The sequence below is a fragment of the Dacryopinax primogenitus genome, assembly GCF_000292625.1.
Source record: "Dacryopinax primogenitus strain DJM-731 SS1 chromosome Unknown DACRYscaffold_10, whole genome shotgun sequence".
NCBI classification, from domain to species: Eukaryota; Fungi; Basidiomycota; class Dacrymycetes; order Dacrymycetales; family Dacrymycetaceae; genus Dacryopinax; species Dacryopinax primogenitus.
Window position 1 is genome coordinate 1,141,128 of NW_024467207.1, and position 20,887 is coordinate 1,162,014.

The following is a 20,887-nucleotide window of genomic DNA, read 5'->3' on the forward strand; positions in this document are numbered from 1 at the left end:
CCGCAAAGGCTGATCCGGCGGCAACCTCGGACTATCGATCGACTAACTGCCCAGAACGAACGGGCACCGCTGCCGTAGTCATCTATTTCGGGGGTGCTCGAAGAGATCGGCCATCCTGCAAACCAGCGAGCATGTTGTTACCAAGTTCCGTGGATGGATGACAACATGATCTGCCACTCTTACGGGAGGAACCGAGCTTTAACAGCGCCGGCTCAGTCCGTGTCGTGTTAAAGGTGGTCTGACACGCAGGAGTCTCTTGCCGTTGTGTCAATCTGGCGTTCCCTCTGATACGATGAGGGAATGCCGATCAACCAAAGACCAGCTAGCTATCGTACCAGCCATCTACCGACCAGAAGTATTGGGTAGGTTGCGCTAATGCGTCCGAGAAACGAGCAGTAAAGACGCCGAGGCATGTCAGGATTGGCTTGGCGGTGGATAAGGCGAGTACGCCGGGCGACGTTGACGGTCAGTGTGAGCCAGATGGCCACACATGATTGGCCGGGAGGATCATGTATTCAGAGAAGTGCGATCGACGATACGCGTGGGAGGCTGACGTGCTGCAGAACACTAGAAGATAGCGGCAGGCCCGACAACGACGCGAAAAAACCTACAATCTACACTGCACGAAGTTCTAGCGCTCTACAAGCTTCAACAGACCCGGCTGAAGCTTAAGTTGTGCTGAGACGGCCCAACCCGTTCTCCCAGCATTCCACACAAGATGAGTTTGTGATGTACTGCACTGAATTCCATTGAGGAATGCAAAAGGATAAGTTACTGAACTCGACTTGATGAGTGGGATGGTACAACACTATAGGGTAGAGAATGGGAAATGGAGTTGAGAGAGAGGAAGGGAGAGTGAAGAATGAAAAATGAAAAATAACAAGTAACAAGTGAAGCTGAAAGATTGGTTATGAAACATGTGCACCATGTGCGGTGATAAAAGAAAGAGGGAAAGAGCTCCAGGGTGTGCGAGAGCCGGGGTGTTGAACAGCAGAAAAAATCGTTTTGAAGCGCTTGCGGTTTGGGGAAAGAGGTAGAGTTCTCCTGCTGGGTGCAGAGATAATGCACGACTGAGCTCGCAGGTTGCACGTAGAGTGTGCAGCACTCGAGCTCCACACACGAATGACGTGTTCTGCCCCGGCTCGTTCCTCTGCCTGCTCTTGCTGGCCAGCAACACCTCCGACCCCTGGCACACAGCACCCACTCCCGACCCTCTACCTCCGCTCCTCTCCTCTCCTACGCCATCCGCAATCCTGCATCCCGTCCCTATCCTCACTCTCCACTCTCAACAACCCCCGCTCCCGCCTCCCACCCCACATTTCCTTCACTACACACCACTACTATTTCACCTGTTCCACAACCCCATCCATCCAACTCTCCTCCACGGTCGTCTTGACCCTCCTGACATATTCTTTCATGTTCTCCCTGTAGAGCTGGGCTGCTTCGGCGTTTGCTGGACTGTGGGATGGTTAGCTCCGCACGGGGAATGAGAGCATGGAAGCAGTGGAGGCAGTGGAATGTATGCGGATGAGGAATTGCACATGGGATGGAAATGGATGAGGGAGGGCGTGTCAGTGGGTGAAAGTGTAGGAAGGGGAGCAGGCAGTGCACGTGAGACAGTACCAAGAACGCACCTGTTCGGGTTCGGATCATGCAGCAAGCTCTGTACACTCGTCAAGATCGCCGCAACATCATATGTCGGACTCCAGCGATTCTGCAAGATGTCGAGGCATAGTTCGCCCGTCGCGTACACATTTGGATGGAACATCCTGCTGAGGAATTTGACAGTCGGGGGCTTGTTCGGGTAGCTCTCGTCGAACGTGAGTGTGAGCTTGAAGGTGCCGTCTTCGAAGGGCGTGTCGGATGGACCGAAGATGACCGCGTTCCATACCATGATGTTGTCTGGGCAGGGAGAACCGGACACGCCCGATGGTGGGTCGGTAGAGAGGCGTTTGAAGTCCCGGATGAGACGGCGACGGCAGGCGGTGGACTGGAAAGAGTTGGTAGATGCTTTAGAGGGATAAGAGGACGTACCATGGTGTGACTACTTGGGGGATATGGAGAAAGTGTACAGGGGCAGAGTCGAGGAAGAGGAGGAGGAGAAGGACAGAGTTAAAGTAAGAGTGCAAGTGAGTGAGTATGCGCACAAGGCGTGTGACAAAGAAAGACAAGCTAATTTGCTTCCGCTGCCATGTGAAGAGAGTGGCGAGAATCATTTCATTGTCATTCATTGTCACTTTTCTTTACTTTTTCTCTACTTTTCAACTCTACTGTATTATTGCTCATGACAACCTCAACTTCTCCTACGAGGACAACTGCAACATTGCACGGAAATGAGTTGAAAAGAAATCGATTAGCAGACAGAGCGAGGTATCACCATGTACGTCCGACCCCTGCTGCATGTATGCATGCACCGCTAACATCCACCAGCTCGCAAGAACACTCCAAACAAGACTCCAATACGCACGATTAAAAGTCGAGCATGGATGGGTGCGCACCCCTTCTATAATATTTATCTTTTATTTTGCTAATGACTACCAACCTCCTCAGACGAAACAAACGCTGAACGAAGTCGAAAACCTCTATTTTCATCATACACGATCTAAGCTGCCCACCACCACCTCCCTCCAAGCAGCAGCAGCAGTAAAGCAAGAGAAAGAGCAATCCAAGCTGTCTCTTCCTCTTCAAAGCCCCATGGACACCCAGCCGTCAGCGACAGAACCTCTGGACCTGACAGCCCTCCATCTCCCAGCCGAGATATGGCATTCCCTACAAGGCGCCATCTCCTCAGGCGCATTTGGCCCACTCTCTCAAGCGCGCACTCCAACTCTCCCTACGCGCGCTTTCCCCGGGGGCAGCATCCTCAGTCCACCCAGTGGTCAGCCTTCAGAACCCAGCACTCCTGTTCGTACATCACACCATTCACACTCCCGACCACCGGGTTCGTCGAGCCCAACCAAGCACTCACACGGATCATCGTCAGCCTCTTCGTACCCCTCTGTACTGAGCACTTCACCTGCACATTCCAGGTCTGCGTTGGCGGGCGCGGGCGTGGGTGCGCAGGTCCTGACGTACGACACGTTTTGGAGCTCGCTTTCTGCGGGGAGTAATTCGTTGGCTGGACTAGGAGCTGGAGCTGGAGGATCAGTAGCAGGAAGGACAGGAGCAGGGAAGGAACTGCAAGGGCTGGGAATAGCGGCCCTCTCCCCCGGGGCTGGAGGAGGGACCTGAGCGTATTCCCGAGAGTAGCAGGAGAGCATGAGGTGGTGCGATGGTGTTGGTTTAGGAAAGCTCAGACTGCTGAGTATGGCACTGTTATGTGGGAGGAGGAGAATGAGTTAGGATCGGGCATAGACGTTGGGACCGTGTTGAGAAGTGGTTGGGATCTCAGAGAGGAGAAGATGTGCATACGCTTCGGGCATTTCGTTCGCTCTTTTTCTATGGGACTCGGTGCATTCACGCTATCTAGGGACGTATGGCAATGTATATTGTCCAATGCATATATGCAAGTGCGAAGTGCGCGACTATCCGGCATTTCCGAGGCCAGCTCGTTGAACGTGCAAGATCTTGGAGAGGGGCTGATGACAATAGGCTGGTGCTCTAGCCCATCTCTCAGAGGGTGGTCAGCCTACGAGTGCTAGGACGTTGTCTGGAGAATGGCGGTTTGGTTGCTTCTAGCACCGGATGCCATTTGGGCGGACACGACACTGACGAAAGCCGAACCCCGGGCAATGCTCCTTTGCTGAACGGCTCTCGCGGTGGCTCCCTTCGGCTTCGCACTCTTGCTGAACAGGAGGGTGCTGTTTTTGGTCTTTCTGAAGGGGAACGGCAAGGATACAATTGGTTTTGGAGCAATTCTGGACGAGAGGGTAAGAGTGATGTTGTCTTACCGCTTGGAAGCTCGTGTTCGAATGCCGATACTGCCTCGATGGGTATGTCTGAACAACGCAGGCACGCTCGAGCACTCTTCCGGAACGGAAGCACAGACCGGTGGATTTGGGAGGACAAACTGTTCCGTGGGCCTTCGGAAAGTCAACCACTGGTTATGTTGGATGAGCATAACTCTCTCACAAGGAGAAGTTGGCACGAGAACGGCTTGGTTTTACAGGTACGGACTGTCAATATCAGCCAGAAGGTTCAGAAGCATGCAAACGAGTCATATTCCGACGTCGACAATGACTATGGCTATCTCAAATGAGCCAGTTTGGATGGAGTCTCCCTACTACAGCACAGTGCGTTCCCGTTTGCCCCTCTCCTCGTTCTGCGAGACTGCTCCATGACTGGAAAACAAGCAGCTGTGTGAATACCGGTGCTGTTTGGAACGATCTTTCGTCCTCGTGATGCAGCGAACTCCGGGAGAGCGAACCAACGCCAAGATTCTCCTTGAATCACCTGCGGATGATGCTCGTCGAGTGTCCCGTAAATTCCCGTCCTTGTCAGCTGGGAGGGACCTCCTAGGCCTAAGTTCTCGAACCTCTTGTCAACAATGTCCCACTGGCCAAGAATGATTCTCCCACATCGCATCTTAGACGCTGCTTTCCACCTTGGCGCCGAGTATACGTCTCTACCCCTCTTCAGTTTTCGCAGTCCGAAGCCGGCGTCGTCCTTTCCCGAATGTACGGCTTCTTGCTTCTGCCGCAGGGTGCTTTTCATGGGGCTTCTATTTTTCCTGATTTCCGTTTTTCCAACGGTAGTCTGGTCCACATGCTGAATAGTCTTGACGATCATGCCTCTTTACCAGCGACGGGCGGTCGGTACAGTGAGCTCCGGATCAGCCAAACGCGCCATTGTGCGTCGTCGAGCGAGCGGCCCGGTCCATGTTACGTCACGAGCGCCTTTGTTCTCTTCATATCGGAGAGAACGACCCGTCAAATGGACTTAAAAACGGAGATATGGTCAACGTTACCGTGTGTTCTCTTCGGCTTACCCAACGAAGCCGTTGTTCACTCCGGCCCGGTCATTCGTTGACGACTTTGTTGGAACGATACCGGCGATCCGCAGCCCGCGAACAATGAGCATCGTTGTAGCCACAGCCCAATTACCAAAGTGTTGCAACATACGTCATGGTAACATATCACATCATTAGGTGGTTCTCCTTTTGTCATGCGGGAGTCGGGCCGACGGGGATAACCGCATGCTGGTGATGGGTCGACAACGGACTATACCATGGGAAAAGTGCTCGTTGAGCAATGAAAGTCGCACGATACCGAACTTCAGAACCTCTTCGCTTGTGAGAAGATCTAGCCCAGCGTCATGGTATTCGTCTCGAGCATCACTCATCACTGAGATGATCCCATAACCATGACCGGATTATTCAGCCGCACCATATCGCCCGCCGCATCAGAAGACATACAAGCAGTTTCTTACTCCGCGTGAAATCATTTGGCGGAGTTGGATTGTACAAAGTCAAGTCCAGGCTCCTCTGTGTAGTTGTCCCGCCAGGTCGAGACCTTACAGAGAGGGTCCAGAGGTGATTCATTGTCCATTGTGTCCGGGTCAGAAGACTAGCAGATGATCGGTTGCTCAGCTCGGAGCTTACAGTTAGGCGATACTAGTGTCTTGCCTCGCTAGCAATGGCTGGTGAACCTAAAATAGTTTGACCTCTTCGTGTTGCAGAGTATACTCATTGCGGGCAGATGCGGCGAGTCTTTGAGATGGCGTCACTAACTCTAAGATAAGTTTAGCAGCAAACAGTGTACCGGCGGCATCCCTGTGGTGCCCGAGAGACAATGTTTCATGAGTGATCGCTACCGTTCCGTCCTTGGATACATCGATCATCCGGTGCGCAGACCATGGGGATAAGCAGGCATGCTGAGACCAACTGAACAACAGATCCGACTTGATCAAGATGAGTCTGCAAATTCAGAGACCACCTGAACACCAGGATCCGACTTGATCGAGATGAGTCTGTAAACTCTAAGTCGGGGTTTGACTTTGTTAACTCCGCTCGGTAAAGTACGTGATTAGGTGACGTTTTGTCCATGTTGGCGGGCCGGGCGTGACCGAAAAAAATTCGAACGGATCTTCCTCGGCAGTAATACCGAGAATTCCACCGGGCACGACGAAACACGAGGCGCGGCGTGCTCGATGTCCAGCTGACAGAAGCGCATAGAGGCGCAGTCAGCTGGGGGAGGGAAGTATTGCCCCTTCAGGCAGGCAGACCAGTTTTCTAAACAGGGTTTCACGTAACAGGGGTGAAGTGTTGATAAAGGATGTGGTAAGTTTTCACCCGAGGAGTTAGAGTATGTAACTCGGATCCGAGTCTGTGGAACAATGTTCCCGATCATGCGTCGTTCAGAAGAGAAGACGGACGAATATTCCCCTTATAAAGGAACGGCGTTCAAACAGGGAAGCTTCACTTCAGTTTTTCTCTGTGAATCAAGACACCCCCTCGATTGATCAATTCGATGTGCGGTCATACGAGGCTCACAGTATTAGCAATGAGATTTGTTTCGGCCCTACGAGACAACTTCATCGGTTCAAGTTCTAGCCGAGGTGAATGGCACCACTACTGATAACCGGCACCAGACATTGAGCAAGAGATTTCACAACTCGCCTGGTCAGCCTCGAATCATGCTCGTTGTTAGAGACGCTAGAAAACTGCCAGAATCTATGCAGCAATCGTGTCATCCTCTTTAGGGGCGTTGCTAGGGACATTCCACTCCGCAGGAGCATCCATTATGCGGTCAAATAAACCACATCCGACCAGCATTCGGGTACCAGGTACATCTCATCACCGAGCAGCATGATATCTACACAGGATCAGAGGCAATTAGGCAAAATGCGCGGGCCGAGGGCATTTCCTCCCGGAACACAATCTGCATCGGGCGGGCATCACCTCATGACGCAGTCGTTGCCGATGCACAGGATATCGCAAGACCCAGCAGGAAAGGAAAAGTGAAACCAAGTTTATCAGACAAGAAGCGTACGATCCCTGTTGGCTAGTATTCGTTATCTTTCGGTCGGCTGCTGGGCGTGTGCTTGCGGGGGCCCGTGCTTCTTCAAATGCGGACAACGGGCTGCATTCGGAATTCGCTAGTGTGAGAAACCTCCTGCTTGTACAGGAACATAAGGCTGTCCTTTGATACGCGTACGGGGACCGAGGAAAGCTGCAGGCGGACTGGCGCACACACGCGCGCATGCATGCGTTGTCATGGACGAAGATGATGGCTGATACAGACAGCGTCCTGAACGGTCCGCCATCTGGGCGTTGCTAGCCCCAACAGCTGGGTAAGACATTCCCAAAGGACGAACAATTGACAAGAAATACGCGGGACCAAGTCTCAAGATTACGCCCAAATGGGCTATTCAGAAAAAGACAGTTCCTGTCATGCATATGCATGCGGGTTTGCCGAACGGCAGAAGCCCAACCACGGAAGGGGGACGAGAGGCAACGTAAAACGCAAAACGTTTCTTCGCTTATCCCTTGTTCCACGTTTCGCATCCAGGAGCAAGAACACTATAAGCCGGCTCGAAAGCAGAGGCGCGTGACTTGTCCTTCTGCGGCAGTGTGCCCTGCACGCTGGACAGTAAGTCAAAGTTGCAGTCGGTCCCGCCGTTCGTCCCTGATGATGTCTCGGTGGAGGGTACTGGATTGGCTGGATTAGCTAGATTGGCTAGACAAGGGGGATTCTAGTCTGACACCTGTCTGTCCGGGGTTGGCACCCAGGGTTCCGAGTCATGTCCCAACCCAGGGGGTGGAACACCCTCCGCCGACCCGACTCGCCTCTCCCGTGGGGTGGACAGGATAAGTACGTACTTTGGGGGAGTTCTGCACGGGAGGCATGCCTCGAGAGGTGGGGTCGCGCCGAGGGGATGGACAGGCCTGGGTGGCAGGCTGGGGTGGCCAGAGGGCTGGGTTGGCTTGTGCTAGTGTGTATTGCGAAAGCGCGGATTGGCAGGAGAGGGATCTCCTGGACGTCCAGGTGTACAATGTACTATCTTGCCCTGAATATGGCTATATGGAGCTGAAGTGCAGATCTGGGTTTCCGTAATGTCCACCTCATGCTGATATACGGAGCTGGACAACTGTGGCGAGTCGGTCGACGTGGATTGTAAGCTTCAGGGATAGAAAAGTGAGGAGCAAGTAGATGACAAATGTGGACAGAGTACAAGAGCTACAACCGCGGGTTGAAGTTTCTTTCCGTGTTTACAGAGTATGATCTCCAATCGGTACGTATCTGGGATCGGACTTTCCTGTTTTGAGATGAACGCTGAGCTGCCGAGTTGGCAGAAAGGAAAATTCTGACTGTGTACCGGATCGGGCGAATTTGGCAGAAGGATCCCCGTTTCTGGGGCTGAAAGAGAGGATACTAAATATGTTGCTGTGCCGAGCGTTGTCCAATGTATACGTATACATTGTCCAATATTGCAAGAGAAGTGCAGTATGAAAGGAGCTACGTATACGCCCCGGGCAGGACGGGAGTGCACAGGCTGGACCGTGCCTAGGTGCATCTGGACCGTTGCGCCAGAAGCTAGCCGCTGGCTGTATTAGGCCAGGTGCGACGTCGGATGAAAAGCCTCGTTGATCTTATTTATCACGGATCGTACTGATCCTGTAGATAGCACTGATCGTATTGATACGTTTGGCTAATGGCACTGTGCGCGTTAGACTCAGGTATTCAGTCTGCGTGCCAGGGAAAGACAACCCCTCGGTCGACCGACGCGCACCGCTGCTCCCGCTGTCCACCTCAGAGCAAGGCGTATTTGTATTGGGGATGACAGAGTTCGGTCCATCGGTCGGAGGGTCGGTATGGCGGGGCCGACGGCAGATCAGGGACCGGAGCCGGGATCGGGCTGTCAGCGGCGGAGTGTAATGCGGTACCTCGGGGTGATGTCAACGGTAGGTATGATATATGGCACTGTTATGAGACAATATTGGAAGTAGCGTGACACTGCTGTAGTGCTTTGCGTAAGGAGAAGTCCGCTTATACCGAGGAGCGGCGATAGTAGAATTCAGACTTAACGGTCGCCGGCTGAGAAGCTTCCTCTAGCCACCGAAGAGAAGTCGTGATAGTAGGTTTCGGAGAAGGCGGTGATGGGGACGGTGAAATAGATGATACGGGGAGGGAAGATGTCTCAATTTCATTTGGGGAGAAACTGCCGCTTTCCGGTGTTGGTTAGCACCTTGGCAGCTTGGCTTGGTGGATAGCAACGTCCGTTCGGAGCCGCCAATCGCCGGCTTTGTCCTCCCGCAGCTCTATGGAATGGACAAGAGACAAACGCTAGCTAAATCGGGGCGGGTCCCGAGGTGGACTCGTCAGACCCAACCCAGCTTCTCTCCAGCTTCTTCCTGTTCGCTTCCCTTTCTCCTGTAAGTCGGCGGTAGACCCTTTTATCTCCGGTACGTGGGCCAGCCGCTCGAATCTCGTCTCGCCTCGCCCTTAATCGCCCCGAGAGGCTGAGCGGGTCCCGGACGGAACACGCCAACATCAGCAGGACGGGACATGCACCCAGCGCGTGTTGCGCCCTCCTGGGGTCCTGCGTTTAGGGGCGCGCTAGGTGAGCCCATCCACTTGCAGCACGGCATCCACCCGCGTATCCCGATCTAGCGCTCGGGCTCCGCCCCTCTTTTAATCGCTGGTTTTTGGGACAGGAGAAGCTAGGCTGGTAATGATCCAGGGCGATCAGAGCTGTGGCTTGTACCCCGGACGGAGCTGGTGATATTATGCATGTGCTACGGACAGGCTAATGAGGATTGGGTTCACTGCTGTGGCGCGAGGGAGAGGTAGAGAGGCGGTGAGAGGTTAAATTGAGTGTTTGGGGTCTGCCGTTGCAGTAAGTGGCAAGACTAGTTTGTTGAAGGTAAACGGAGGAAGAACCGAATTAGAAAGAGGAGGGAAGGGAGGGGAGGTGTAGGAGGAGGGGAAGTTGTCAGCCTGTTGTGTGCCGTTATTCATTCCAGTGCGTAAGACAGAGACCCCTGAAGAGTGCCAGCGCATGCGGTGCCAAAGAGAGTGTTGTTGAGCCCGATCTGTCGAGCAGGTGAAAAAGAGACAAGGAAATGAGGGCCAGCCGGACGGAACGGAACACGGGGGATGGCATGGCTCACCCTCACCACAACACGTGTCACGCCCTGCTCAACCTCGAACCCCCTCTTCTTTTCCCCTCCCTCTCCTTCTTTACTACCACCACCATCTCCCCTCCTCCTCCTTTTATAATACCTGCTAGCAACGAACTTGTTACCCCTTTCATCCTCGTTCTCCCCCCCCCTCCTCAACACCCAGCACAGTCACGAGCTAGCAAGCACCGCCTATCCACATCTACCTATCCCCGCTCCTAGGAACACTATAAGCGGAGAAGCACCAAGCAGGGGTATATAACCCCTCCCCCCAAGAACGGAACACGTGCCCCTACCCCCCTTCTCAGGCGCATACATTCCACCAGGTGGGTATAAAACCGTCCTTCCTCTCCTTTTTGCTGACTATCTCCCTGCAGATATCAACTTCCCGCTTCTCCCACACGCAACGAACGCGCAACGCATGTCCCAGTCATACCGTCCCTCCTCCTCCCACTCACACCCCCTTCCCATCCGCCCCAACCCACAAGCAACAAGCATGCCCTCCCCTCCTCAAACAGGGTACTATCGCCCCCCAACCCGTCCACCGGCAAACAGCACAGTCCTCCCAGGCATTGACGAGCTCATACGGGGCATGCCGCGGGATCAGATGCCGCCCGAGCCGCATCGTCCACATGCGCAGGCACCGGACTATACCAAGATCCCTGGTCCGCCGAGTCCGCCCTGGCCTAATCCGCCGAGGCGGACAGACTCGCCCGCATATGCGTATTCTCAGCCGCAGCAGCAGCCACGTCCTGTTCAGGGAGGCCCGATGTACACTCCTCCCAGTAGCGGTGGCTCTCGTCCTCCCACAGCACCTTCCCATTCTCAGGTCTCGCCACAGGGGCACATGGTATCCCAGATCCCCCCTCACGCGGGACAGATGCCCCCCGGCACTAACCCCCTCCCCTTCCCGTCAGTAACATACACGAGCCCGCTCCCTCCTTCGCCCAACACCTCTACTGGTGCGTCCGCAAATGTTCAAGCCTTCCCCCCCGGCTTGCCCCTCGATGGACCTTACTACCTCCCCTCCCACCCATACACAACCATTTACTTCGCACCTCCCAACCAGTTCGGTCCAGCACGCAACGCCCGTGCGTGCAAGAAATGCCGTCAGAGGAAGGTCCGCTGTTCTGCTGCTGGTGGACTCGGGTTCGCCCCTGGTGAGCCGGGGATGAAATGCGAGCGGTGTGAGAGAGCGGGAGAGGAGTGCATATTCGAGGAACGCCAGGTGGGGAGGAGGCGCACGCAGGGTAGTGGAGGAAGTAACGGGAGTGGTAGGAGTAGTGGGAGGAGCGCAACAGCCGATGAAGACGACGAGGATGACGAAGAGAGGTGCGCGCATATATGCATATATCTGCCTTTTGATTTCCCTCTGACTGGTCCGATAGCATCTCAACGCCAACAGCGACGACATCTACCCTTCGTACTCCAGCAAGTAGCATCGCCGGCCCTCCTCGCGGGTCGACCAAAGCCGGCCCACCGCCGGCTCCATCCTCGGGCTCGGGCGCCGCTTCCGGCGGTGGGGTAGGGAGGGGTAACCCGGCACAGGGGGTGATACAGGGGACGCAGGGGTATGGAAGGGCACAGAGTATGCCCCCAAAGTAACCGCGAAGGTTGGTTTGCAGGGGTCGAGGGGTCGAAACACGGCTCAAAGAACGTGTCCCGGCTTATTTTTCGTTCGACGTGGAACATCTCGCAATGCCATACACTTGCTTCGCACATGCACAATTCGCCCTCCTACATTCCGCTCCACGTCTTACCAAGGAACTCGAAACGGCAGGTACGACCCCGTTCACCCTCTGACCCACTCTCCCGCAAGCCGCAATTCCGCAACCTCAAATCCCACAAACTCCACAGCACAAATCCCCGAATTCTGAATACCGGCGCCGTTTATTCGTACCTAACTCGTCAAGGTCTCCAGGTTTATCAGGCTTATAGTCCCAGTCTCAGTCGCAGTCCTATTCCCAGCTCTATATCTCGTTTCTCTTCCAGCTCTTTTTCTGATCTTTCAGCTCTCGGTTCGTTCTGGTTCTTCGGCTCGATCTCCCCCCCGGCTCTCCGTCCCATCCCAACAATTCCGATCCCTCCACGATCCCGAAGGACATTATCCCCATTCCCGTCTATTATTTCCCCTTCCGCGCCCGGTCGCCGTCAACCGACATGGGCAACCCAGGGCAGAGACCGGCGAATTGTAAAAAAAAAAACGAACAAACGAACGGACGAACGGAATACCCACACACGCTGGACGTCTTCTGGGCGATCTTTCCTCTTTCCTTCTTATCTCGCTCATTGTTCGCTCGGTTACCACCCCACTTCCACACCTCATTTCTACTCGACTTTATTTTCAGTCTATTCCCCATTTTTCCTATCCCCTTTAGTTCTAGTTCTATTCCTCTTCCAATCTGTTCCCCCGGTTTATCGTACCCCCCTCTCCTTCCTCTTCCTCTTACGCGTTCACGTTCTTACGTTCTTATGTCGTACGGTTTACCCTAGCACGGTCGCACGGGCATGGGTAGGGTTGTAAAAAATCGCCAGGAGAGGGTTTCCCCCGCTGGCCGGCCGGCCGGCCGGCTCGGTGCGGCCCGGCATGGCACGGTATGGTATGGTCGTGGTACGTGGTACGTGGTTCGGTGGTACGATAAACAGTACGTAGTTATGCCCTGTTGTAGCGAATATGTCTTCTCTGCTCGAGCTCGGGGAGGAGCGAAAAAATTAGAATGGCGTGCATATTCACTCGTCCTCGTTGTGGTTGTTGAACCTAAGATGTCTTGGAGCCCGATTCGTTCCAGGGTTGGGTATGTCACTGTTTATTACTCTCCTCCTGGGTATTTGAAGTACATGTAGTGTAGACATAGGAGCAAGCTCTCTCGTACTCATCGTTTCTCCATCCTCCGAATCGCCGCCTCCTCCATCCCAAGATACTCTACCGATCCGATCCAAGAGTCAACACATGCCAGTCCAGTATACAAAAAAAAAAGGAACGCACCGTCTCGCATCACGTCTATGCCCGGGTAGACCTGAGTCGTACCACACAGTTCTCGGACGATATCTGTTATTTCGTCTACTGTCCTGATGAGCTGGGCAAGCCCAACGATAGCCGTGGAGTGGAAGACGAGTTGTTCGTCCTTTGTTTGGGGTCAGCGCTGCTCAAGAAGGGAGAGGGAGAGAGGGTGCGCACTTTGAGCGTGCTGAGTGTCATCGACCGTAGGCCGATGCTGGCGCCTTCTACCCGACCTGGAGAGGCGTCCAGTTCCTCTGAAAGGACTTCTGATTGGACATGTTCCCGACCACCTAGAATTGTGGCGTGACGATCGTGATAGATCAGACGTTCGCGGAGGGGAGTGAGACTTGCTGGTACGGGGTAGCCGTGTCTCAGGGAACGGGCGACGATGTAGATTGTTGCGTTGACATCTTGCATCTGAACAAGCGTGTGAGGAGATGATACCCCAAGAAGGGTGGATGCGCACAAAGTTGGGATTGAAGAATGGGGTCTTGTGAATGAGCGTGTGTAGCCATGAGATGTCTAGATTGGACATGGCGGCGTTCAGCAGTGCGATGGACTGCATGACCGTCCATCTAGTGACCAGTCAAACCATGAAAATCCCCCGTCGCACATGACTCACTGAGCGCGGAATAGCTTCTCATACTTCTCCGCTGGCCAGGGGCCCCTGCGGAACTGTCAATACCCCCCAGCACGATCAACACAATACGCACTTGAAAGTCGGCTCAAACTTCGCTGCCCCCATACTCGGAAGGATACTCTGCAGCTGCTGAGAGATCTTCAATATCCGACTACCGATGATCTTGATCCCCTTATCCTTCATCTTCGTCCAGTGCGTCTGGGTATCATGCGTGCTCTGGATACACGCATCCAGTTCGACACTGAGCAGCGTTCCGAGCTCCTCCATCGTCCCCGCCAGAGTCTTGCGCACGACCTGACGCGCAGAGGTCGGGTAGGGGATGACCATGACAACGAATGCACATGCGAAGCCTATGATGACGAGAAACGCCCGGCGCCAGGCGAGGAAGACGCCTACACCCGCGTTCTGCAGAACGGGGATATGTGAATCGACCCAGCTGTACCCGACTGCAAAGACGATCATCGTACCCGTCATGAGCCAGATGACGACCGACTGCGGAGGGCCGGTGACACGGATGAATATGAGTGGAGCGATGATCGCGCTCGTCATGATGACGATGCCGTAGGGGTTTCCGTCCCCTCTCGCAGCGCCGATGTACCATGCTACCATGCCCAGGAGGAGCCCGAGGATCGTCCCGGAGAGACGGATGATAAAGCTCGCTATCTGTTCCCCTGCGTAGACGCCCAGCCCGGTTTGGGCCATGATGAGTGCCCATAGGCCCCGGTTGGCGTAGTTGAAGTAGACGGTAATGGGATGGACTGCGAAGGCGAAGAAGCAGATGGAGACGATCGAGTAGCGGAGGGCGAAGAGCGCTTGAGGACGCATAAACCAGCGGAAGACGGAGGTGAGGCGGACGTAGGTCCTGCCGAGGAAGGTGCGAGGCGGGCTGCTGTCGGGATCCCGAGGAGCAGGCTTGGGCACGCGGATCAGCTCCTCGTCCTCGTCCTCCTCCTCCGTATCCGCGACGCTATTGACCTCCTCAGTCGTGTCTTCCTCCTCGGTGCTAGCCACGACAGGGGAAACCCCGATCTCCAAGCCCGTGCCCTCCGTTCCCTGGCGAGCGAATATCCTCCTCCCAATCCTGCCAAACCCGCTCGGAAACCAGATCCGATTCCGCATGCGCTTCCTCTGCAGCTCGAGAGTCGCATCCGTGAAATCGAGCAGGATCTCCGCGTACGCCTTGAGCGTCGTGCCGAATACAAAACAGAGGAAGAGGGAGTGAGTAGCGAACATCCGTTCGGAGGCGCTCCGCTTGAGCTCGGGGAGGAGCTCGCCAGTGGCAGGGTCGAAGAACCGCTCAAAAGGCTCGAGGATGCGCATTCGGGTGTCGCTGCGAAGTCCTGCGAGCGCGGTGCGCACCGCTTCCGCCTCAAGCTTGCCGGAGTCGTACATCGCTTCCTCTTCTTTGAGGGACTTGCTGCCCCTCCAACGGGTGGAATTGACGTACCTATCCGAGATTCAAGTCAGCACCATGTCCACTTCCACTTCCCGGGGAAGGGGGAAGACCCACGTAAGCCAGTCGATCCGCCCCTTGAGCGCCCTCTCACAAGCAGCCAACAGTTCTCCAGACGCATCGAGTAAGAGCGGTACCAAGTTGTCCAAATCATGCCCATGGTCTTTCTCACGCCGCATGACCTTGGCCCGGAGAGCGTCAAACCTCGCCGCCGAGAGGGGGGTGACGGCGCCTGTCCCGGGGAGGGAGGTGTTCGGACTTGTGCGTTTGGACCTGGACTTGGGATTGGGATTGGGTCGGGGGACTTGGAGTGTTGTGGACGCTTCCTGCTTGGGCTCGGGCTGGGGTTCGCTGGAGGAGGTATCGTGTTCCTGCCCGTTTGCGTCCCCTGAGTTGGGGTCGGACTTGGTCACTTCGTCAACCAGGAACCCGAAGCTCATCATCCCGCTAAGAAACTCATCAGCTCAAGCCCCGGTAGCACGTCCGATCCCCAGCACCATCCCTTTGTTCTAGCAGCAACACCAGCACCAGCCCAACAGGCAGCACCAGGGCCATCCCAACCCGAGCCCAGCACCAACCCCAGCCCCAGCCGCAAACCCAGCGCCAAAAATCCAAAGAAAGACTCACAGCGTCCTACTTCCCAACCCCATCAACTTGCCCGCCAAGACCTTCAGGTCCCCCGGCCCCAACCGTCCCCTCGACACCTCGAGCTCAGCCATCCCAGTCTGCCCTAGCAACTGCTGGGCAGACTCGATCATCTTCCTTCCTAGGAGACCTGTGGAAGTACGCGTTTGGGACCAGGAGGGGTCGGACGGGCGGAGGGAGAGCAGGTGGGATTGGCAGGTGAGGATCGTTAGACCTGGAGAGAGGATCTGGTCTGTGAGTGTTGATCTGCGTTAGGGTTAGTATCATTGGGCTGGGAGGGGGCTTGGAGGAGTGGGAGGCAGGGAAGGGGGAGTGGGAGCAGGGACGTACAGCCAAACATGATTCATCGACTCTGGGAAAATGAGGAGTATGCTACACAGGGCTACGGCGACGTAGATGGATGTTGGGAGGAGGAATAGGCTCTGCCGTGAAGAGGTATTAGCTGGGAGTCGGGTGATGGGAGGGGGGAGGGGGCGTACGGCAAGTGTATACTGTTCTGAGGGGAAAAGGGGGCCATAGGAGCACATCACGTCTTCCCCCCGAACCGTTGTCAGCGATGTACAACCCCAGTGTTACAGGAAGAGGGCAGGCGCACCGAGCACGATCGTCCCGAAGATCGCTACCAGTGTGAACCGGGGCACGTACGCCCTCATCAGGGCAAGCGCAAACGTGCCAAAGAAGAAGAAGACGCCGAATACCGCGCTTGCGCCTGGGTCGAGGAAGAGCCCGAGGAAGACGAAGGCTTGATATTGTGCGTCGGGGGCGACGTTGGGTACTAGGAGGGACTGGGCGGTGGTGTACTGGGATGCGAGGAGGGTTTGGGAGCGGGCTGAGGGGGGTTAGTGGGGAAGTGGGAAGGGGAAGGGAGGGGGAGAGATGGGGGAGAGGGTGGGTGGGGGACGTACAGGCTAGAGAGGCGGCCATGGCTGCGCAGCCCCAGGCCCATCCGAGCAGCATTCCCAGCAACAGGGTAAAAGAAGCCATTATGAACAGCCCCACTGCCATCTACGCGCGCACTATCAGCACATTCCCGCACTTCGCATTGCACTTCGGGGCGCACGTTAGGCGGCAACATGACCGATAGTATAAGCCCGAAGAACCCCGCTTGTCCCATAGCGCGCAAGGAGACCTCATCGACTAGGAGCACCATCATAACGATGAAGACGACAAGACAGCGTGCAAACGTCTTCCAGCTCCTGGGGGAACGGAGTGCGTGGGCGAGGTAGTCGGGTAGGTAGCGGTCGAGGAAGGGGACTTTGGGGGGCGTGGAGGGGGAGGGGGAGGGCTTGGAGGGATCTGGACTTGGGGGTGCTGGGGTGGCCATGGTGTATTGTGGATGTCGATGTCGATGCTGATGTTGTCGTTCTGCTCAAGTTGACGCGTCGATGCCTCCCGCAAGTAATAGCAGCAATCAAGTCAATCCCAGTGTTCAAAGTATCAAGCAAGACTAGTGCCAATCTTCCCAGAGTCTTTATACTGCTCACCGCCGTCAGAGCGTGGGATGCCTCAACGTCGTCCAGTCCAAGTATTGTATTCACTCAGTGACCGACATCACCGTCCAAAGGCGCCCAAGTCTATACAACGTGCTGACTCATACAGGCGCAGTCAGCCAACATCTTTAGAGTGACGTGAGCGGGGTAAGGGTCGCCGGCCTCTCCTTCTCTTCACTTTCTTGACAGAGCGCTTCTTATCTAGAGGGATGGCGTACAGCGTGGATTGGGCATGGTTAGCCTGTCAGGGATTTCCTCCACGTCCGAGTGAGTGGCAGGATCAGGACGATCCATGAAGTACGCCACTATCTATATCAGGGTTTCTACGAATATAGCTTGTCGACTTCCTAGCTCTTCTGCGTGGACCTATGCAGCCCTTGACGACCTCTCTGCTTTTTGCCTGACTGTGGTCGCATGTATTGCACTTGACATCCGCACTCTGATAGACATCCGGTCCACATCCCGGCAGCCGGACCTACACCGGAGCTCGGCTCCCAGTTCGCGACTACATACCTCTTGACGGACCAATGAGCTTCACGTCAAAGCCGAACCGATCTTGCTTGATATATGACTATGAGGCGACCGTCAGACCGACTCAGAACGGAGGAGACTCGATGTTGGGATGATCGAACAAAGACAGGCGTCTCTGCAGACACCGGGATTGATCACGACTAGGCTTGAAGGGAAGTCGTTCCAGTTCTGCTCACTCTCAAGCTTGCTGCCACACCGCATCGGACCTATGCTACCTATCTCAATCCTCTCTCATCCCAATCAGCCAGAGCTCTACGCCCGCTGAGCCGCTCTATCCTATCCAGGATTCTCACTCAAGTCTAGACCAATCCTCAAATCGCCGTTTCCCTGCCTGCCTAGGCACATGTCACGTGTTCTGTATCTCTGGCGTTGCAGCTCTCACGCATCCCGCAGTCAAGTTTCGTACGTTCTACGCTGTGCGATCTGTGCTCTGCGATCTACACCCTCTCCAGAACCCCTGTCCATATCTGCTCACCTGTTCGATTCAACTCTCTAACGCTTCTTGCGTCTAGAATGACCGATCGCACAGATCGCCTTGATCGATGGTAAGGATATCAGTGTTTCTAGAGCGAGAAAAGGTAGGTGCTCGAGCGACGCCTTTAGCAGTCAGTAGCGACGAATGTAACCAGTAGAATCGGCCAAGTCATCCTCCTTCCAGAGGCGCACGTGCATTTGCTTCCGCGTTCCCCTCTCCCGAGTCCTTCGACCTGACCTCCATGGTCAAACCACCATCCAGAATGCGGACCGCTCCTGTACATGCCTTCAGCAACTTGCGTTTTTCCCTTGGATATTCTCCAAAGAATTCACCCATCATACGGCTCTTACATGGCGGGACAACGAGACGGTCGATCTCTGGCCAGATCCCTCTGGACCGCTCGCCTATGTTCTTGGATGATCAGCCAACACCCGACACCCTCGCTGGCCTTCTGAGCGGTCCCTTTCCGCCGCTAGACCCTGGATCTTCCGGCATATCTACCCCTTCGCCGAACACCCGGAAACCGAGCATTACCGAGTTGGCTACGGCATATCCCTTGACCAGCATCGAAAAATGGACACCGCTCAACAAGCTCCCGGCTATGGCCAAAACAATACTAGACTTCGTGGACAGCAATCGGCTCCCTCATCCCAGCCTAGAAAAATTGCTTCCAATCGACTCGATCTGGGCTCGGCGAGTGCACTTTCCCATGGTGGGCTCACGGGAGGCCGCGACCGAAGCCTATGTGGATCGCTATTTTCTCGAGCCGTCCAGCCACATTCTTGCCCTTCTTACGCGTTGTGCGTACGGAACGGAACCCGAGTTTACGATCAAGGGCGGCTCCTGCGACCGAGTAGTCATCTCCCGTCCATCCTTGTGACCCGTTTTTGCCGGGGAAGTTGAGAGGGATCCGGTTTTGCAAAGTATCATCGAAGACTCACAGAATGCTTGGAACTTGGAGAAACCCCGATGGATCCAGCGCATTCCTGGTGGGGAAGCTACACCCCCTGGATGTTGTTTCGGTATCCCCTGGCACATGGACCGTCGCACAGCGGCCCCAAGACCAAGTTTCGCCGGATCGATGACCCGACTGGTCCCCCCACGACGCTGACGTCCTAGGAATTTGGCATGATACAAGTATGTGTTTATGTGTCCAGTCGAAGTAAGTCGACTCTGACAATGTACCTCCAGATGTGGGCGTACCTCTTTCAAGCAAGTCCATGGCAATCGGAGACGAATATCACGTAGGTCATGTCCGTGCATCAAATCAACAACGGTATCTTATGGAGTTTATTGGACAGACCGATCAACAGGCGCTTGGAATCCTCGGCCTTCAACTGCTCAGGCTAGCAACCGAGCATGCTTTCAGCGAGACATCAAGCATAGAGCGGACTCGAATACCACCCCCTTTGCTGGAATGCATCGTGGAGACGCTTAAACCGATCGTATCGATGTTTGGTGCCTCCCCGCCGCCAGAAGCGGGCCCTTCTTCCAAGAGTCCCCCTGCCTCCAAGGGGGGTTCCAAGACAAGAAAATCTTCGAAACCGACATCCAGCACCCGCACGGCCAGCTCACAGTCGCCTCCCTCCGTCCGATCCCCTCTGCATGACACTGTCAGTGTCAGCTCTACCCCGTCTCCAGCTTCTAGTATCCCAGACAACGGGCGATCTCCCATGGTCCGAATCGTTGAGCGGAACAGCAACACTTACGACGCGCGCTCCATTGTGGGCTGGCACCCTTCCATGAAGAATGGAGATCACGTGAGCCTCACAAGAAAGATTGGTGCCGGTTTGGTAGCCGATGCTTACCGTGGAGAGTACAATGGCCGGCCTATCGTAGCCAAGATTGTCTCCAATCATCAGGAAGAAAAGCGAGAGGCGCTATGCCATGAGGCAGAGATTTACATGCCTCTTCAGGCGGAGTGGGGTCGGGCGGTGCCATCGTTTATGGGGCTCTTCGAGGGCCAGAAGAAGTCACTCCTTCTGCTGTCGTATGAGGGCCAACCCATCCCGGACATGAAATCACACTGGTATGGTCTCTGTCATCTTCCAATGCTAATTTACTGAGCTCGCCTTCTCGTAGGCACGATATTGGCAGTCTCTTGCGCCGTATACACCTCAGCATAGAACACAACGACGTTGCTGAGCGCAACATTTTGCAAAACGCGGATGGAAGACTGTGTCTCATCGGCTTCCATGCCGCAACACGGCATGCTGGCCATCCTTGCACAGGCAGGTGCAAGGAGTTGCGACTGCATCTATTACGAAGCAAGGAGGATTCACCAGACCATGTTGCCGTGGACGACTGGGCCATCGATCTGGGCGCCAATTGGAACGACGCCATCGCAGCCTGAGTTACTCACGAATATGTGATCCTTGATCACAGGAGCTGCAACGCTATCAGCTTCCTGCAAGGCGACCCGAAATCAATGCGTACAACATCACCGTCCTAAGGGCGCCCACAATTCTATACAATGTGCTGACTCACACACGCGTAGTCAGCCAACATCTCGAGGGTCGCCGGTCTCCTCTCTTCACTTTCTTGAGAGAGCGCTTCTTGACTAGAGTGATGGCGTACAGCGTGGATTGGGCA

General features: G+C 55.1%; 6 protein-coding genes across 6 annotated transcripts; 4 read left to right on the top strand and 2 right to left on the bottom strand.

Moving 5' to 3' along the window:
- Nucleotides 1-1,340: 1,340 nt before the first annotated feature.
- On the bottom strand, nucleotides 1,341-2,037 carry DACRYDRAFT_89314 (ubiquitin-conjugating enzyme; the record flags this gene model as incomplete). The annotated part of the gene is made up of 3 exons (XM_040776906.1): nucleotides 1,341-1,458; nucleotides 1,635-1,990; nucleotides 2,035-2,037. 3 exons carry the CDS (start codon nucleotides 2,035-2,037, stop codon nucleotides 1,341-1,343), a joined length of 477 nt encoding a protein of 158 aa, XP_040628543.1.
- A 341-nt stretch (nucleotides 2,038-2,378) lies between these two features.
- DACRYDRAFT_116732 (uncharacterized protein) lies at nucleotides 2,379-3,470 on the top strand (the record flags this gene model as incomplete). Its single annotated transcript, XM_040770254.1, has 3 exons — nucleotides 2,379-2,384; nucleotides 2,431-2,490; nucleotides 2,551-3,470. 3 exons carry the CDS (start codon nucleotides 2,379-2,381, stop codon nucleotides 3,229-3,231), a joined length of 747 nt encoding a protein of 248 aa, XP_040628544.1. The 3' UTR covers nucleotides 3,232-3,470.
- Nucleotides 3,471-10,520: 7,050 nt separating this feature from the next.
- Nucleotides 10,521-12,469, top strand: DACRYDRAFT_116733 (uncharacterized protein). Its single transcript, XM_040770255.1, has 2 exons — nucleotides 10,521-11,392; nucleotides 11,449-12,469. The coding sequence occupies exons 1-2, from the start codon at nucleotides 10,557-10,559 to the stop codon at nucleotides 11,663-11,665; spliced, it is 1,053 nt and encodes a 350-aa protein (XP_040628545.1). The 5' UTR covers nucleotides 10,521-10,556; the 3' UTR covers nucleotides 11,666-12,469.
- A 464-nt stretch (nucleotides 12,470-12,933) lies between these two features.
- Nucleotides 12,934-17,123, bottom strand: DACRYDRAFT_116734 (uncharacterized protein; the record flags this gene model as incomplete). The annotated part of the gene is made up of 13 exons (XM_040770256.1): nucleotides 12,934-12,983; nucleotides 13,047-13,185; nucleotides 13,239-13,478; nucleotides 13,528-13,636; nucleotides 13,684-13,728; nucleotides 13,775-15,148; nucleotides 15,212-15,601; nucleotides 15,782-16,045; nucleotides 16,130-16,221; nucleotides 16,279-16,331; nucleotides 16,395-16,628; nucleotides 16,705-16,804; nucleotides 16,860-17,123. The coding sequence occupies 13 exons, from the start codon at nucleotides 17,121-17,123 to the stop codon at nucleotides 12,934-12,936; spliced, it is 3,354 nt and encodes a 1,117-aa protein (XP_040628546.1).
- A 1,042-nt stretch (nucleotides 17,124-18,165) lies between these two features.
- On the top strand, nucleotides 18,166-19,175 carry DACRYDRAFT_116735 (uncharacterized protein; the record flags this gene model as incomplete). Its single annotated transcript, XM_040770257.1, has 2 exons — nucleotides 18,166-18,398; nucleotides 18,453-19,175. The coding sequence occupies exons 1-2, from the start codon at nucleotides 18,363-18,365 to the stop codon at nucleotides 19,173-19,175; spliced, it is 759 nt and encodes a 252-aa protein (XP_040628547.1). The 5' UTR covers nucleotides 18,166-18,362.
- A 340-nt stretch (nucleotides 19,176-19,515) lies between these two features.
- On the top strand, nucleotides 19,516-20,722 carry DACRYDRAFT_116736 (uncharacterized protein; the record flags this gene model as incomplete). The annotated part of the gene is made up of 2 exons (XM_040770258.1): nucleotides 19,516-20,324; nucleotides 20,378-20,722. 2 exons carry the CDS (start codon nucleotides 19,516-19,518, stop codon nucleotides 20,646-20,648), a joined length of 1,080 nt encoding a protein of 359 aa, XP_040628548.1. The 3' UTR covers nucleotides 20,649-20,722.
- Nucleotides 20,723-20,887: the final 165 nt, after the last annotated feature.

Bases quoted from the DNA above. Each gene is read 5' to 3' on its own strand.
- DACRYDRAFT_116733 (XM_040770255.1), top strand. From the start codon at position 10,557: ATGCCCTCCCCTCCTCAAACAGGGTACTATCGCCCCCCAACCCGTCCA. The intron at 11,393-11,448 runs GTGCGCGCATAT...CTGGTCCGATAG, and splicing joins GACGAGGATGACGAAGAGAG to CATCTCAACGCCAACAGCGA.